Below are 15317 nucleotides of genomic sequence, written 5' to 3'. Positions count from 1 at the left end.
TCTGGTTAGCAGGCAAGTGTCTTAGCCACTATGCTACCAGAGACTCCTCGGAAGGAAGGTTGGGCAATCCTACTTCCTTAGTGATACTGCCTCGGAAACCTAAGGAGGGGTCTCTATGAGTCCGGGCCGACTTGACGGCACATAACAACAACAACAACAACATGTTCTCTTTTTATATCCCAAAGGTGTTTAGTTTAAAATACACTGACAGTGACAGGGCTACTTAGCATAACCAAGAAAACCCATTCCCAGATGGGATTGTAACCACAGGTATAACCACTGCCATCCAGTCAATTCTGACTCATAACAACCCTATAGGGCAGAGTAGAACCGCCCCTTAGGATTTCTAAGGCTGTAATCTTTATACAGAAGCTGATTGCCTCATCTTTCTTCTACAGAGCTGCTGGTGGGTTTGAACTGCCAGCCTTTTGGTTAGCAGTCAGAGGCTTTAACCACTGTGCTACAAGAGCTCCTTACCACAGGCATAGGAGTTGGGATTTACAACACAGATTTTTGGGAGGATTCAGTTCAATACGTAACACAGACCAATACTAAGTTACTGAACTTTTCAAGCTTTGCGGATCTAGGAGGTGAAAAGTGCTATTTCAGTGTAGTTTTTTTTTTTTTTTTTTAATTATTGTAAAATACACAGTTGATTCCAACCATTTTAAAGTACAGCATTCAGCGTATTAAGTGCATTCACAGTGTTGTGTGACCGTCACCACTGTTTAATTTCAGCACCTTTTCACCACCCACCTGACACCCTGCACCTGCAAAGCAGTCACCCACATCTCAGTGTGGTTTTAATTTACTTCCACTTCTCTTGGGCAAAAAGTTGAGCATCCTTTGATGTTCAAGGGCCGTTTGATTTCCTTTTCTGTGAACTGCCTGCCTGTTGATGTCCTCTCCCTATTTTTTATAGAGTTTTTTCTCATAAAGGAGCGGTGGGTCCAGTGGTTAAGCATCAGCTGCTGACCAAAAGGTCATTGGCTTGAACCTACCCACTGCTCCTTGGCAGAAGGATGAGGCAGCCTGCTTGGTAAAGACTGCAGCTTTGGAAACCCTCTGGGGCAGTGGTGGTCTGTCCCACAGGCCTGCTAGGAATTGGAATTGACCCGAGGGCAGCGAGTTTGGTTGGTTTTGTTCTTTTTCGTGGTGATCTGTAGTTCTTTCTACACTAGGGGACAATAATCCTGTGCGATATGACTTGCAGTTATTTTTTTCTTTAGTTTCTGTTTTGATTTAGTTTATGGGGCTTTTTACAGAACAGTTGTATTCATTTCTTTGATGGCTTCTGAGTATGGAGTCTTCTCTACAAGACCTTTTACACCCCTAATATTATTTTAAAATACTCCCTTGTTCTCTTTTGTAAACCTTGGATCCCTCTGCCGTGTGTGTGTGTGTGTGTGTGTGTGTGTGCGCGTGCGCATGCGCGCGCACACTTATGTCTTGTTAGACATGAACTCTGGATCTGACTTAATTCATTTTTAGGTGGCTACCCAGTTGTCCCAACACCATTCATTAAGTAATTCGTCTTTCCCCCCATATTTGAAGTAGGGTTTTTTATCATAATGTTAAACACTTTTGCTTCAGATTTTTTTAAAACTTCCCATCTGTTTCATTGGTCCCTAACTGGCCACAGAGCAGCACCGTGCATCGTAAATTCCTATAGCTTTGCCGTCCTTTAAACCTTGATAAGGCTAGTTCCCCTCACTGCTTTTCACTTTCATAATTTTTCTGTGTATTCTTATTTTCCATGGGAAGGTTAGAATTAACTTCTGTTTTTCTAAAAAGTCTTTTTGTTTTCCTTGGACTGTTAAATTTCTAGGGAGAATTGACCTCTTTGTAACGTTGGGCTTCCTGTTCAGGGGTAGGGCACGCCTTCCACTTTGTCAGGACTTCTAGTCCGTGCCTTAGTAGTTTCTATGAAATTTCTTCACATAAATATTGAATATGTCTTACTGTATTGCCAAGGAGCTCTGGTAGCATAGTGTCTGAGGGATTTGACTGCTAACCAGAGGGCTGGTGGTTCAAACCTACCAGCCACTCCTCGGAAGGAAGGTTGGACAATCTACTTCCGTAGTGATACTGCTTCGGAAACTCAAGGAGGGGTCTCTACAACTCCAGGGCAGTGAGCTTGTTTTCTTGGAACTGTATTGCCAAGTATTTTGTGACCCTCGAGGAGGGAGGCTGGTGCTCATTCCTCAATGTGGGTGGGTGGGGATGAGCTCTGGACCGCATCTCAAACTGGGCACTGTTCCTGTATCCTGCCCCCACCCGCCCCCGGCCCCCCAACTCATCTCCTTTTCCTTCTCCTGGCCTTTGCCCTCCCAGACACCATCCGGAAGATGAAGAATGATTTCCGGAAGATGGAGGACGAGATGGACCGGCTGGCAAACAATATGGCAGTGATCACGGACTTCAGTGCGCGCATCAGCGCCACGCTGCAGGACCGCCACGAGCGCATCACCAAGCTGGCAGGTGGGCTCTGCCCTGTGGCCCCAGCCCTACCCCACCCAGGTGGCCCAGCCCCGGGGTTCCGGAGCTAACACCCCCCCCCCCCCGCACCGCTCCAGGGGTCCACGCGCTGCTGCGGAAGCTGCAGTTCCTTTTTGAGCTGCCCTCGCGCCTCACCAAGTGTGTGGAGCTGGGTGCCTACGGGCAGGCGGTGCGCTACCAGGGCCGCGCCCAGGCCGTGCTGCAACAGTACCAGCACCTGCCCTCCTTCCGCGCCATCCAGGATGACTGCCACGTCATCACGGCTCGCCTGGCCCAGCAGCTCCGGCAGCGTTTCAGGTGGGCGTGCCCTCGGCCCTCGCCCCAGCCCCAGCCGTGCCGGGCTCCCACACCCTCGCGTGTGTTCTTCAGGAACGGTTGCCCAGCCCCGAGTGTTCCTGTCCCCCACCGTCTCCTGCCCCTCGGCTGCCCGGGCCCCTGTGCCTCACTGCCGTCTTTGGTGCAGGGAGGGTGGTTCAGGCGCCCCCGAGCAGGCCGAGTGTGTGGAGCTGCTGCTGGCCCTGGGCGAGCCGGCCGGGGAACTGTGTGAGGAGTTCCTGGCTCACGCCCGAGGAAGGCTGGAGCATGAGCTGCGGGGCCTGGAGGCTGAGCTGGGACCCTCCCCGCCCGCGCCCGACATCTTAGAGTTTACCGACCACGGGGGCAGCGGCTTTGTGGGCGGCCTCTGCCAGGTGGCTGCGGCCTACCAGGAGCTGTTTGCCGCCCAGGGCCCCGAAGGGGCCGAGAAGCTGGCAGCCTTTGCCCGCGAGCTGGGTGGCCGCTACTTTGAGTTGGTGGAGCGGCGGCTGGCTCAGGAGCAGGGCGCCAGTGACAATTCGCTGCTGGTGCGAGCGCTGGACCGCTTCCACCGGCGTCTGCGGGCCCCTGGCGCCCTGCTGGCTGCTGCGGGGCTCGCTGAGGCGGCCACGGAGATCGTGGAGCGGGTGGCCCGCGAGCGCCTGGGCCACCACCTGCAGGGCCTGCGAGCTGCCTTCCTGGGCTGCCTGACTGACGTGCGCCAGGTGCTGGCTGCGCCCCGCCTGGCTGGGAAGGAAGGCCCGGGTCTGGCTGAGTTGCTGGCCAACGTGGCCAGCTCCGTCCTCAGCCACATCAAGGCCTCACTGGCTGCAGTCCACCTCTTCACTGCCAAGGAGGTGTCCTTCTCCAACAAGCCCTACTTTCGGGTACGGCCTGCTCCTGGGCTCTCATCCATGCTGCCGTGGCCCTCTGCACCCTGTACCTTGCTGGGGGGCTGGGAACAGGCAGCCCAGGGCCCCAGTCCCTGCCCCAGGCACTTTGCCTCTGGCTTCTGGCTCTCCTGAGGGAGGCAGACATAGGCCAGTTGAGCTGGGTCAGGAAGGCTCCAAGGGGTGTCTGCAGCTGGGCTGCGAGCAGGAGGGAGGCGGGGTCCTCAGTGCCAGCTCTGGCCTTCCTGTCCCCCAACTCCCACCCCCGCAGCAGGGGAGCTGCCCTGAGGTCCTGGTGTGCAGAATGAAGCTTCCGGTGTTGAGGGGCCGGGTTGCTCAGGCCCTCGGCAGAGGGGCACCAGCAGCCCCTCCCCGGAAGAAGGGACCTGCTGTGTACCGGCCCCTCCTCCTCGCAGGGCGAGTTCTGCAGCCAGGGCGTCCGGGAGGGCCTCATTGTGGGCTTCATCCGCTCCATGTGCCAGACGGCTCAGAGCTTCTGTGACAGCCCCGGGGAGAAGGGAAGCGCCCCGCCGCCTGCCCTGCTCCTGCTGCTCTCGCGCCTCTGCCTGGACTACGAGACGGCCACCGTCTCCTACATCCTCACTCTCACCGATGAGCAGTTTCTGGTGCAGGTACCTGGTGGGTTTGAGACTCCAGTGCCTAGGGGGTAGGGGAAGCAGGGATGGTGGTGCCCACAGGCCAGCTGCTTGGGCCAGCCTCCACCTCACCCACTCCTGGCCCTGCTCCTGGTTGGCAGTGGGCCTGGGCTGCCCTCAGTCCTGCCGCCCCTCTGCTTCCCCGGTTCAGGACCAGTCTCCAGTGACGCCGGTGAGCACACTGTGTGCAGAGGCCAGGGAGACGGCACGGCGGCTGCTGACACACTACGTGAAGGTGCAGGGCCTGGTCATATCTCAGATGCTGCGGAAGAGCGTGGAGACGCGGGACTGGCTCAGCACCCTGGAGCCACGGAACGTGCGGGCCGTCATGAAGCGGGTGGTGGAGGACACCACGGCGATCGACGTGCAGGTGCTGTCTGGGCAGCCGCTGACCCTGGCAGACCCGGGCTGTGGGACCGCCCGCTAGACATCCAAGACAGTCTTGGGGCGAGGCAGGGCCAGCATCCATGGCCTCATGCCTCCTGGGCTGTGGCCTCATTGCCCCAGTTTCACCTTGAGGAAGCTGAGGCCCAGAGTCACCCCAGAAGCCAAGGCAGGGCTGTAGCTGAAGATTGGGCCTGGGTACCAACTCTGTGTCCGGCTTTGTCACACTCTGTTGGCTCTATAGTGACAGGGTACCAGTTAGGTACGAGGCGCAGGGGGATGACCCTGTGATCCTTGTAGCAAATACATGGGTAACTTAAGGCCCAGGTGCCTGGTGGGCAGGAGAGCCCCGTGCTCTGGCCTGCCTGCAGTGCCCCCTTTCACCACCAGGTGGGGCTCCTGTATGAGGAAGGTGTTCGCAAGGCCCAGAGCAGCGACTCCAGCAAGAGGACTTTCTCCGTATACAGCAGCTCCCGGCAGCAGGGCCGCTATGCACCCAGCTATACACCTAGGTCTGGCCCGGTGGTCGGGGTGCCCCAGGGGCAGTGGGCAAGAGCACAGGGTGCAGGGGGGCTCTGATGCCTTGCATTTCCTTCCCCAGTGCCCCGATGGACACCAACCTCTTGAGCAACATTCAGAAGCTCTTTTCTGAACGCATTGACGTGTTCAGCCCGGTGGAGTTCAATAAGGTGTGAGCCGCCAGGTCCCCGGGGAAAGGTGGCTGGAGAAGCCCTAGGGCCCTGCCCACCCCAGTCCCTGTTCCCGAGCTTCCCCAGGGCTGTTTCTAGGAATGTGGGTGCTGAGCTAGAGACCCGCCCTTTCCCCTGCCAGCCCCCAGCATCCCACGGCCCCTTCACCCGATCTTGATGTTTCCCCAGTGTGCCTCTTCTGCCCCATCCTTGTACCTACAGTAAGGAGTCCCCAGGGGTGGCACAGTGGTTAAGCCCTCGACTGCTAACCAGAAGGTCGATGTTACAATTCACGGGCTACACTATGGAAGAAAGAGGTGGCGGTCTGCTTCCACAAAGCTTACAGCCTTGGAAACCTTATGGGGCAGTTCTGCTCTGTCCTGAAGGGTAGCCGTGGGTCAGAATCGGCTCCACAGTGGGTTTGGGTTTGAGCTTTGCTTCTGAGAAGATTAACAGCCTTGGAAACCCCGTAGGGCAGTTCTGCTCTGTTCTACAGCATAGCTGTGGGTTGTAATCGACTTGACAGCAGTGGGTTTGGTTTTTGGGGTGGCGAAAACAGGTGCTTCACTACTAGCTGAAAGGTTGGTGGTTCGAGTCCACGCATGAGCACCTTGGAAGACAGGAGTGGTGACCTTCCAGAAGGCGCCAGCCTTGCAAACCCTGTGGGGCGGTTCTGTTCTGACACACGGGGTCACTAGGAGTTGGACTTGACAGTAATGGGGTGTACCCATAGTAGACCTGGGTCCTAGTCACACCATGGTCTCTTCCACACTGCACTGTACGGTTAGGGACCTGGTGTTCTCTGCCACTAACTCAGTAACGCCCCCCCCCATGTCAGTGATGTCAGTGTTGACCTTCATCTCTGCCTCCCCTCAAGATGACGGTGTAACCCCTACCCCTCCCTCTTACCGGGTCCGGGGACTTTCTACCTCAACCTCTGGTCCTGCCACCTCACTTATCCTGGCGCCTGCCCAGAGCTTGGCTCCCCTGCCCTCTCCCACCGCCTGCCTGATATCAGCTAGCCGCCTGACCGTGGCCCGCCCGCAGGTGTCGGTGCTGACGGGCATCATCAAGATCAGCCTGAAGACGCTGCTGGAGTGCGTGCGGCTGCGCACCTTCGGCCGCTTTGGACTGCAGCAGGTCCAGGTGGACTGCCACTTCCTGCAGCTCTACCTGTGGCGCTTCGTGGCCGACGAGGAGCTCGTGCACCTACTGCTGGACGAGGTGGTGGCCTCAGCGGCCCTGCGCTGCCCGGACCCTGTGCCCATGGAGCCCAGCGTCGTCGAAGTCATCTGCGAGCGCGGCTAGGCTGCCCGCACCCAGCCCACCCGTCCCCTCCCCGGCCTCGGGTCTAATAAACACGCGTCGCCTCCTTTAGGCCCCAGCTCTTCTTCTGTTGGGGGCGGGGTTTTAAGGCTGCCGAGTGTCGCGTCGGACCCGCCCCCGAGAGCTGATTGGCTGGTTTTCTGGGCCCAGGATGGGCCGGGGGCGGGGCCGTTTACAGGCCTTGGGCCGGGCTGGTCGCGCTCCTGCTCAGCAGAGACAGGTGCAGACGCAGCGGCGCCACTGCGCCCGTCTCCTGGGGGCTGGGGTGGGCTGTGCTGCTCTGACAGGGCTTTGTGAACGTCCCGGGCGGAGCGGAGACCATGGCCCCGCAGGGCTCCCCGGCCCCGCTGGAATTCGGGGGGCCGCTGGGTAATGAGACAGAAGAGGGGCTGGAGGCGGGAATTGGGGCAGGGGTTCCGCGAGAGGGTGAGGTACTGGCGGGTGGGACCCAGGGCTGGAGGGCTTGCAAGGTATTGCAGGCGGGGGACAGTGGCGAGGGACAGGTGAGCTCTGAGTGGGGCTAGTCCCGGCGGCTGCAGATCCGGAATTGGTGGGATGGGGAGCCAGAGGGGGCCTGGGAGCCAAGCTGGAAGTCAGGGAAGAAGAATGAGAGGCAAGGGACCCGTAGGGATCAGGGCTGAGAACGGAACCGAGACAGGCGAGGGGGAGCGCGAGCCGACGCCCAGTGCCGTCGCCCCTCGTCTTTGTGTCCCTGCCCTAGGCGCGGCGGCGCTGATGCTGCTGCTCCCTGCCACCATGTTCCACCTGCTCCTGGTGGTCCGCTCGGGCCCGGCGCGCCTCCTGGGCCCGCCCCCCCACCTGCCCGGGCTCGACGCGCTCTGGAGCCCGCGGGCGCTGCTGCTGTGGCTCGCCTGGCTCGGCCTGCAGGCGGCGCTCTACCTACTGCCGGCGCGCAAGGTGTGAGCCCCGCTGGCGCCGACGCGCGGGGCGGGCGGCGGGCTGGGGGAGCGGCTCCGCTGGGCGACGGCACCCAGCCCTTATCAGAGGCGCTCTGTGCCCGCAGGTGGCCGAGGGCCAGGAGTTGAAAGACAAGAGTCGCCTGCAGTACCCCATTAACGGTGCCGGAAGGACGGGGCCTTGTGCTGGGGATGCGCGGGTCCAACCCTGTGCCTGGAGGGGGAGGGGGGAATCCCTGGAAATGAGCGCCCCACCCCCACCAAGGACAGCCCGGAGATGCCCACTGTCCCTCTCCAGAGCGCGTCTACCTCTGCAACACCCCATTGGCTGCTCTAGGCCCAAGCGCTGACGGGGCGACTGTCTCAAAGCCAAGATGGCAGTCTAATAGCTCTCGGTGGTCTGTGTGCGTTGGGGGGCGAGTGGAGGTGCACAGCTTCCGGTGCTTACTGTGTTGCTGTCTCAGGCTTCCAGGCCCTGGTGCTGACAGCCGTGTTGGTGGGGCTGGGGGTGTCAGTGGGACTGCCCCTGGGGGCCCTCCCGGACATGCTGCTGCCCTTGGCCTTTGCGGCCACACTCATCGCCTTCATCTTTAGCCTCCTCCTCTATCTGAAGGCTCAGGTAGCTCCTGCCTCAGCCCTGGCACCTGGGGGAAACTCAGGTGAGAGGGGTCCCAGTGGGGTGGGGATGGAGGCCAATGGGGGCACCCGTTGTTTCCACCCTCCCTTATTCTCCAGGCAATCCCGTTTACGACTTTTTCCTGGGACGGGAGCTCAACCCGCGTGTCAGTTTCTTGGACTTCAAATACTTCTGTGAACTGCGGCCTGGCCTCATCGGCTGGGTACGCTGGGCTTGGCCGAGTGGTCAGGAGACAGGTGGGAGGGGGCAGTGCTTGGGCGGGACAGAGCCCAAACTTCATTCATTCATGCCACAAATATGTGCTGAGTCCACCATTTGCTCCAGGCATGCTCTGCACCCTACAGGATAGGGTAACACGCGAAAAAAAAGTACAGAAGATTAAAGAAATAAGAAAAACCTGCCTTCATGGAGCCTACATTGTACTGGGGAAGACAGACAAAAAAATATAAAATATGTAAAATATTTATAGCATGTCAGGGCATGAGAAGTGCTATAAAAAATATATATTTATATAGCAGATGGGCAAAGAGAGAAAATGTGATTTTAAATAAAGCGGTCAAGCCCAGACTATGTCCAGGGGAGGGGTCATGGCAGTGCGGAAGTGAGAACTGATGACCCTTGTGACTGGTGGCCTTGACAACATGCCAGCTGTGTTCTTTGGCTGCCTCCTGGGTAAGGTCTTTCAAAATCACCCTGGCAATGACCTCATCTGGAAGTGGGCGGAGCCAGGCACCCACTGTCTGGATCCAGCCTGACCAGATCCCAGCCTGCTTGCGGGGCCTCCGAGGCTCTCTCCTGAGCTGTGGAGAGGCGAAAGCAAAAGCTTTCTCCGATGATGACTGTGAGGATTGGCAGAGATACCCCAGCGACAGCCCCGAGCCCAATGTCACTCCAAGGAGGTGCTCAGTGCAGGCTGGCTCCCAGTGAACCGTCCCGGAGCACTTCTGCACTAGAGACGCACTGCTCAGCGCTTCCCATGCCGCACGTCATTTGGTCCTCAGACAGCTCCATGAGATAAGCACGTCATGATCCCCATTTTCCACATGCAGACACATTAAGTGACCCTCCAAGTGGCCGAGCTGAGATTCAAAGCTAAGTCTGTCCTAATTCTGGTGCCCAAGCGTCCGACTCCTCTCCAACAGGGCCCCCTGCAGGATAGGGTAAGAGAAAACGGGCAGGGAGCAGGTACAGAGCCTGGACAGCCCCAGGTACAGAGCCTGGACACAGTCAATGAAGAGCTAGAGTGACTGTGACAGCTGGGAGAAGGGGTGAGGCTGGCTGCTGCCACCTGTATGTAGATGGGTTGGGAACAGACTGCCCTGTCTCCTCTACTCCCTCAGGTCCTCATCAACTTGGCCCTGCTGACGCAGGAGGCGAAGTTACGGGGCAGTCCCTCACTGGCCATGTGGTTGGTCAATGGCTTCCAGCTACTGTATGTGGGTGATGCTCTCTGGTACGAGGTGAGGCTGGACTGGGCAGGGGTGGCAGGGGAGGGTGTCCGAGGCCCTCATGGGGATTACGCTGGTGTACCCGGGCCCTGTTTCTGCAGGAGGCCGTCCTTACCACCATGGACATCACCCATGACGGCTTTGGCTTCATGCTGGTCTTTGGGGACTTAGCCTGGGTACCCTTCACCTACAGCTTGCAGGCTCAGTTCCTGCTGCACCACCCACAGGTTCTGGGGCTGCCCATGGCCTCCACCATCTGCCTCATCAACGGTCAGTCAGAAACGGGCAGCAGGCTGGGCCCACCATTCCCCGCCCCTTTCATTCACTGTCCACTCAGCACCCACTAGGGAAACACTAAGTCTTCTCTAAAGGCAAAGGCTGGGTCCCGAGTCCAGGCTGACTGCATGTGTGCTGGGGGCAGGGTAGGTATATGGTCAGGGTCAGGCAGAGGCTATGACCCTGGACCCTGACCACCATATTCACTCTTCCTCCCCAGCCATTGGTTACTACATCTTCCGTGGGGCCAACTCCCAGAAAAACACTTTCCGAAAGAATCCTTCTGACCCCAGAGTGGCTGGTGAGCTGGGTCTTTAGGGTGCCCTGGGTGAAGCGGGGCATCTGGGCTGAGGATGCCAACCACTGCCAGTCTCTCCCCAGACCTCGAGACCATTTCTACAGCCACCGGGCGGAAGCTGCTGGTGTCTGGGTGGTGGGGTATGGTCCGCCATCCCAACTACCTTGGAGACCTCATCATGGCTCTGGCCTGGTCCCTGCCATGCGGTGAGTGGGCTGGGTGGACACAGGCTGGGCGTGCATGAGGGTCAAAGGTGCAGTGGGGACCCTAAGATGCCTCATATGGGTGTGGCATGGGGAACAGGGAGGAACCCTGGAGGAAGCAGTCAGGGAGCTTGGGAGAGACCCAGCACGTGGCTGTGGGGCAGAGGCTTCTGAGCCAGCCTGGCAGTGCCAGGGCCTTGCTGTGGGCCCTGGCCAAGGCCTTTCAACCGCTGGAGCCTCATGTTCTTTTGAGCTCTTAGGTGTGGAAATCTTTTGAACTGGGGGCTGGCTGGTGGTCACAGAGCTCACCCTCCCCCAGGGGTCTCCCACCTGCTGCCCTACTTTTACCTCCTCTACTTCACCGCGCTGCTGGTGCACCGGGAGGCACGTGACGAGCGGCAGTGCCTGCAGAAGTACGGCCTGGCCTGGCAGGAGTACTGCCGGCGCGTGCCTTACCGTATCCTGCCCTACGTCTACTGAGGCAGTACACCCAGTTGGGGCACATGCCCATCCATCCACCAGCACACCTGGCACCAGGAACCTGGACACACCTGGACTCGGGGGCCTGCACCCTACCCACTCTGAGCTCCAACCGTGGCCAGAGGAGCCCGGGATGAACAGCTTCAGGGAAGAGGTGGTTTGGAGCAAGCAAAAAATTGAAGCCAGTGCAGAGGGGGCAGGGCTGCACTTCTCTTTGGATAAACACCTGGAACCTTTGGTGCCTTCTCTCCCATTCTGGGGCTGGGGTGTTAAAACCGGCTGGCTCAGGCCTGATTACCAGGAGGTCGATGAGGTTTGTGGGCCCAAGAGTCTGGAGTTAGTGGGGCAACAGAGCAGACCAGCCATGGCTTTATTAACGACAAAGGTCCCCAGTTCAGCCAGGGAGTTCCTCAATCAGAGTCCTCCGGGCAGGTGGCAAGGGGCCTCCCCAGAGCCGTTCCATCTCCCCAGCGAGGGCTGCCATCTCCTCGGCGGCCACAGCACGGGCTCGGTGAGCCCTGGCGCAGTCTAGAGCCAGGGGTGTGAGGGCCGCTTCGTTTTCGTTGGTCCAGGCCAGCAGGAACTGGCACTTCTTCCGGGCCCGGTAGAGGCGCTCTCGCTCTCCCGCATCCACTGCCCGTCTCCGGGCCCCGCCCAGGATCTGCGCCACGTGCCCCAGTGCTGCGAGCGTGTAGCCCTTCTGGTTGGCTGGGCCCTCGCCCAGCAGGATGCGGGCGGCCTCGTGCATGGCACCGCGTGTGCCCAGGGGCCCCGGCGCGTGCTCACCCGCCTCCAGCACGTGGATTGCGGCCTGCAGGGCTTCCTCGGTGGAGGTGAAGACTTGCTGGGCGCCCAGAGCCCCGGAAACGCCGAGCAGGGTGGCACAGAGGTCGGAGAGCAGCAGCGCATCGTCCCCGCCGTGATACAGGGCGAGAGTGTGCGCGTAGGCGAACAGCACGTTGGGCAGCTGGAAGCGCACGAGCGGCGAGGCCGGGCCGCGGCTCAGGCTGGCCAGCGCGGGGATGCGGGTGGGTACTGCGGGCGCGCTCGCCCCGGGGGCGTCTCCGAGAACCGGCTCAGCGGCCTCGAGCTCCGCGACGACGGTTGCATCTTTCGCGGGTTCCGGCGGGGTCCTCGCAGGGGCGGGCTCCAGCTCCGCGGCGGCATTGCCCGGCGCGTCATCGAGCTCCTCCAGAAGTCGCGGCTTGGTCCCGCGGGCCCACCACCACGGCCTCCATGGGGGCAGCAGCCGCCCTGCCTCGCCACGACTCAGCAGCCGTTCGAAGGCCGCCTTCTCGGCCGGGGTCAACTGCTCCCAAAGGTTTGAGAGGCTGCCGGGCGCCGGGCCAGAGCTGAGGCCTGCGTCTTCGGGCTCATCCTCGGCCTCGCGTTGCTGACGCAGGCGGCGTAGGGCGCTTGCCAGGCGGCTGGGCGAGGCGGTGCGGCCGCGGAGCTCGCTCAGCACCTGGTCGCGGTAGAAGTCTTCGGCGCAGGTGCCATGCGCCCGGTAGCAGCGCAGCGAACAGTAGGTGACATTACAGCGCGGGCAGGTGTAGCGCGCTGGCTGGGCCTCCCCGACTGGGCAGAAACCACAGGGCCCGGCCGGCTCCATGGCAACTGGCTCCGCGAGCCACCCTGGAACTTCCGGCGCTTCTTCTGTTACTTCCGCCTCTTTGCCAGGGGGGCGGGGGGGGAGGGGAAGTAATGGAATGCTCGGCCAGAGCTCTTTCGAAAACTCTTGGTAATTCCCGCCCACACTCGAGAGCCAAACCCCACCCCTCGCTCAAGCTGCGTTTGGGCAGGCGCAGAAACCGGCCGTGACCTGGGAGCCAGGTCCCGGGCCTCAGAAGAGCAGGTCTTTTATGGCGACGCTTGAGTCGCAAAAATGCTTCTGCCGGGCACTCTGCCGATACCAGTTCGCCCCCTACTGGTGATGTCGAACGTGCTCTTAAATTGCCTAAAAATACAAAGCATACAACTGCTTAAGGCATCTGACTGCTAACCAGAAGGCTGGCGGTTCAAACCTACCAGCCACTCCTCGGAAGGACGGTTGGGCAGTCTACTTCTTCCGTAGTTATACTGCCTCGGAAACCCAAGGACGGGTCGCTATGATTTGGTCCGACTGGAAGGCACATAACAACAACAACAACAAACCCTCCTAACGCTATTAAGTGTTGTGGCCAAAACCAGCCTTTGCTGAGTACCTACACTGGCTGGTTAATTATGCCAGACATATGGGAGATGCTAAGGAACTCTGGTAGCCTAGTGCCTAAGGCGCTTGACTGCTAACCAGAAGGCTGGTGGTTCAAACCCACCAGCCACTCCTGGGAAGGAAGGTTGGGTAATCTACTTCCGTAGTGATACTGTCTCGGAACACAAGGAGGGGTCGCTGTGAGTCAGATCACCCTCCATGGCATTAAGTTTGTTTATGGGAGATTGAGATGAGATGTGGCCATTCTACTAAGCGGGGCTTGGAACCAGTTCAGTCATGGCCAACGCAACGAAATGGAAACAGACCTGAATTTGTAAAATGTGAGTGTACCGGAAGTATAACTGTAATGGGAATATTTACGGTTTCAAGCCCTGGAAAGGGAGACTCAGAAGAGGCATAGTGAGCCATTTCAGGAGCTTGGTGCAGGGAAATTGGATCAAGCCAGCACTGTGGAGAGCCACACCCATTCAAAGTCGGGCAGTTGGCCACCATCTTTGAGCCGGGCACTGTTGTTTCCTACTTAACCACCCAAGAGATTTGATTGCAAGCTATGTATACACTGCCCTTGTTTTCTAAAAGGGAGATTGTTTCTAGCAGGATGTCTGTTGTTGTTAGGTGCCATTGAGTCACCTCCACCTCACTGACGCTGTGTACAAGAGAACAAAACACTGCCCAGTCCTGCACCACCCTCACAATCACTGCTATGCTTCAGCCTGTCGTTACAGCCAGTGTGTCGAGTCCATCTCGCTGAGGGGCTTTCTGGTTCTCACTAACCCTCTCCTTTACCATGCACAGGAACTAACTGGTCCCTTCTGACAACATGTTCAAAGGACATGAGAAAAAGTCTGGCCATTCTCACTCCTAAGGAGCATTCTGGCTGTACTTCTGACAGTGCCTGGTATTTTCAACATTCTTTGCCAACACCACAATCCAAAAGAGTCAATTCTTCTTCAGTCTTCTTTATTTATTGTCCTACTTTCACATGCATATGAGACTATAGAAAAAACCATGGCTTGGGCCAGGTGCACCTTAGTCTTCAAAGTGACATCTTTGCTGTTTAACATTTTAAAGAGGTTTTTTGAAGCAGATTTGCCCAGTGCACCTGATTTCACGATTGCTCCTTCCATGGGCATCGATTGTAGACCCAAATAAAATGAAATCCCGTCAGTCTTTCTTCCTTTTATGATGTTGTTCCTTATTGGTCCAGTTGTGAGGATTTTTTTTTTTTTTTTTTTCTGTTGAAGCGTAATCTGTACTGAAGGCTGTAGTCTTTGAACTTCATCAGGAAGTGCTTCATGTCTTCACTGTCAGCAAGCAAGATTGTGTCATTGGCATACTGCAAGCTGTTAATGAGTCTTCCTCCAATCCTGATGCAGGATGTAAATCCGTAATTTTTTGTTTGTTATTGTGCCAGTACACCCACATTTTACAAATTTTGGTCCGTTCCACTTTTGCTTCATTGGCCATGACTGAACTGGGAAGAACCATTTTGAAGTCTGGCTTGTAAGATATACAAATAAGGTCCAGATGGGGGCACCTGAGCCCAGCCTGGGTACATTGGGGGTATCTCTTGTCTTCAGCAGAAAGCAACAAAAATGTGAGCTCCTGTTTTCCTCCAAACACACCTTTTCTGTCTTCTCATCGCGTCACAACTTTTTGTCCAACTGCACTCGTACAGCGCACGTCATACTGGGCACCAAGAACACAATGAGGAGCAAAGTGAGACAGGGCCGTCTCAGTGGAACTCACAGGGGAGTAGGGATGAGGAACTGCCAAGAACCGTGCCAAGCCCTGGAAGACTTGATCCACGGCATGCCTGAAAGTAAACACTGGTCCCTTTCTTCCCTCTTAACCCCACATCCCATCCCACTTCCTATCAGTCTATCTCCAGGATAGCCGGCATTTATTTGGACATGAATTAGACATTTTAATACCAGTATTTCAATGGTGTTAACTTTCTAATTTTTTTTTTTTTAATTTTATTTGGCTTTGGGTGAAGATTTACAGAGTAAATTCACTTTTCATACAGCAGTTCACATACACCTTGTCTCATGTCATTGACCAAAATTTGCAATGCAACAGCTCCCCTCCCACTTCCTCCCCATAGT

The 15317-nt window shown here is 57.7% G+C and overlaps 3 protein-coding genes across 3 annotated transcripts in view; 2 read left to right on the top strand and 1 right to left on the bottom strand.

The window, feature by feature from the left end:
- VPS51 (VPS51 subunit of GARP complex) overlaps window positions 1–6720 on the top strand; it is a gene marked incomplete at its 5' end in the record, with an annotated part of 15922 nt that extends 9202 nt beyond the window's left edge. The window contains 8 exons of the mRNA XM_007944975.1: window positions 2335–2481; window positions 2577–2796; window positions 2963–3680; window positions 4100–4315; window positions 4491–4709; window positions 5114–5235; window positions 5325–5412; window positions 6460–6720. Coding sequence (XP_007943166.1) covers window positions 2335–2481; window positions 2577–2796; window positions 2963–3680; window positions 4100–4315; window positions 4491–4709; window positions 5114–5235; window positions 5325–5412; window positions 6460–6720 — 1991 coding nt within the window. The remainder of the gene's footprint in view (window positions 1–2334; window positions 2482–2576; window positions 2797–2962; window positions 3681–4099; window positions 4316–4490; window positions 4710–5113; window positions 5236–5324; window positions 5413–6459) is intronic.
- Window positions 6721–7058: 338 nt separating this feature from the next.
- TM7SF2 (transmembrane 7 superfamily member 2) lies at window positions 7059–10997 on the top strand. The gene is made up of 10 exons (XM_007944783.1): window positions 7059–7107; window positions 7460–7656; window positions 7763–7817; window positions 8120–8314; window positions 8391–8494; window positions 9633–9752; window positions 9842–10010; window positions 10237–10317; window positions 10398–10520; window positions 10837–10997. Exons 1-10 carry the CDS (start codon window positions 7059–7061, stop codon window positions 10995–10997), a joined length of 1254 nt encoding a protein of 417 aa, XP_007942974.1.
- Window positions 10998–11391: 394 nt separating this feature from the next.
- ZNHIT2 (zinc finger HIT-type containing 2) lies at window positions 11392–12609 on the bottom strand. The gene has a single exon (XM_007944782.2). The coding sequence runs from the start codon at window positions 12607–12609 to the stop codon at window positions 11392–11394; it is 1218 nt and encodes a 405-aa protein (XP_007942973.1).
- Window positions 12610–15317: the final 2708 nt, after the last annotated feature.

The sequence above is a fragment of the Orycteropus afer genome, unplaced genomic scaffold (genome assembly GCF_000298275.1).
Source record: "Orycteropus afer afer isolate SDZICR_OR568_19922 unplaced genomic scaffold, OryAfe1.0 scaffold00130, whole genome shotgun sequence".
NCBI lineage: Eukaryota > Metazoa > Chordata > Mammalia > Tubulidentata > Orycteropodidae > Orycteropus > Orycteropus afer.
This window is presented reverse-complemented; position numbering and strand designations above follow the sequence as displayed.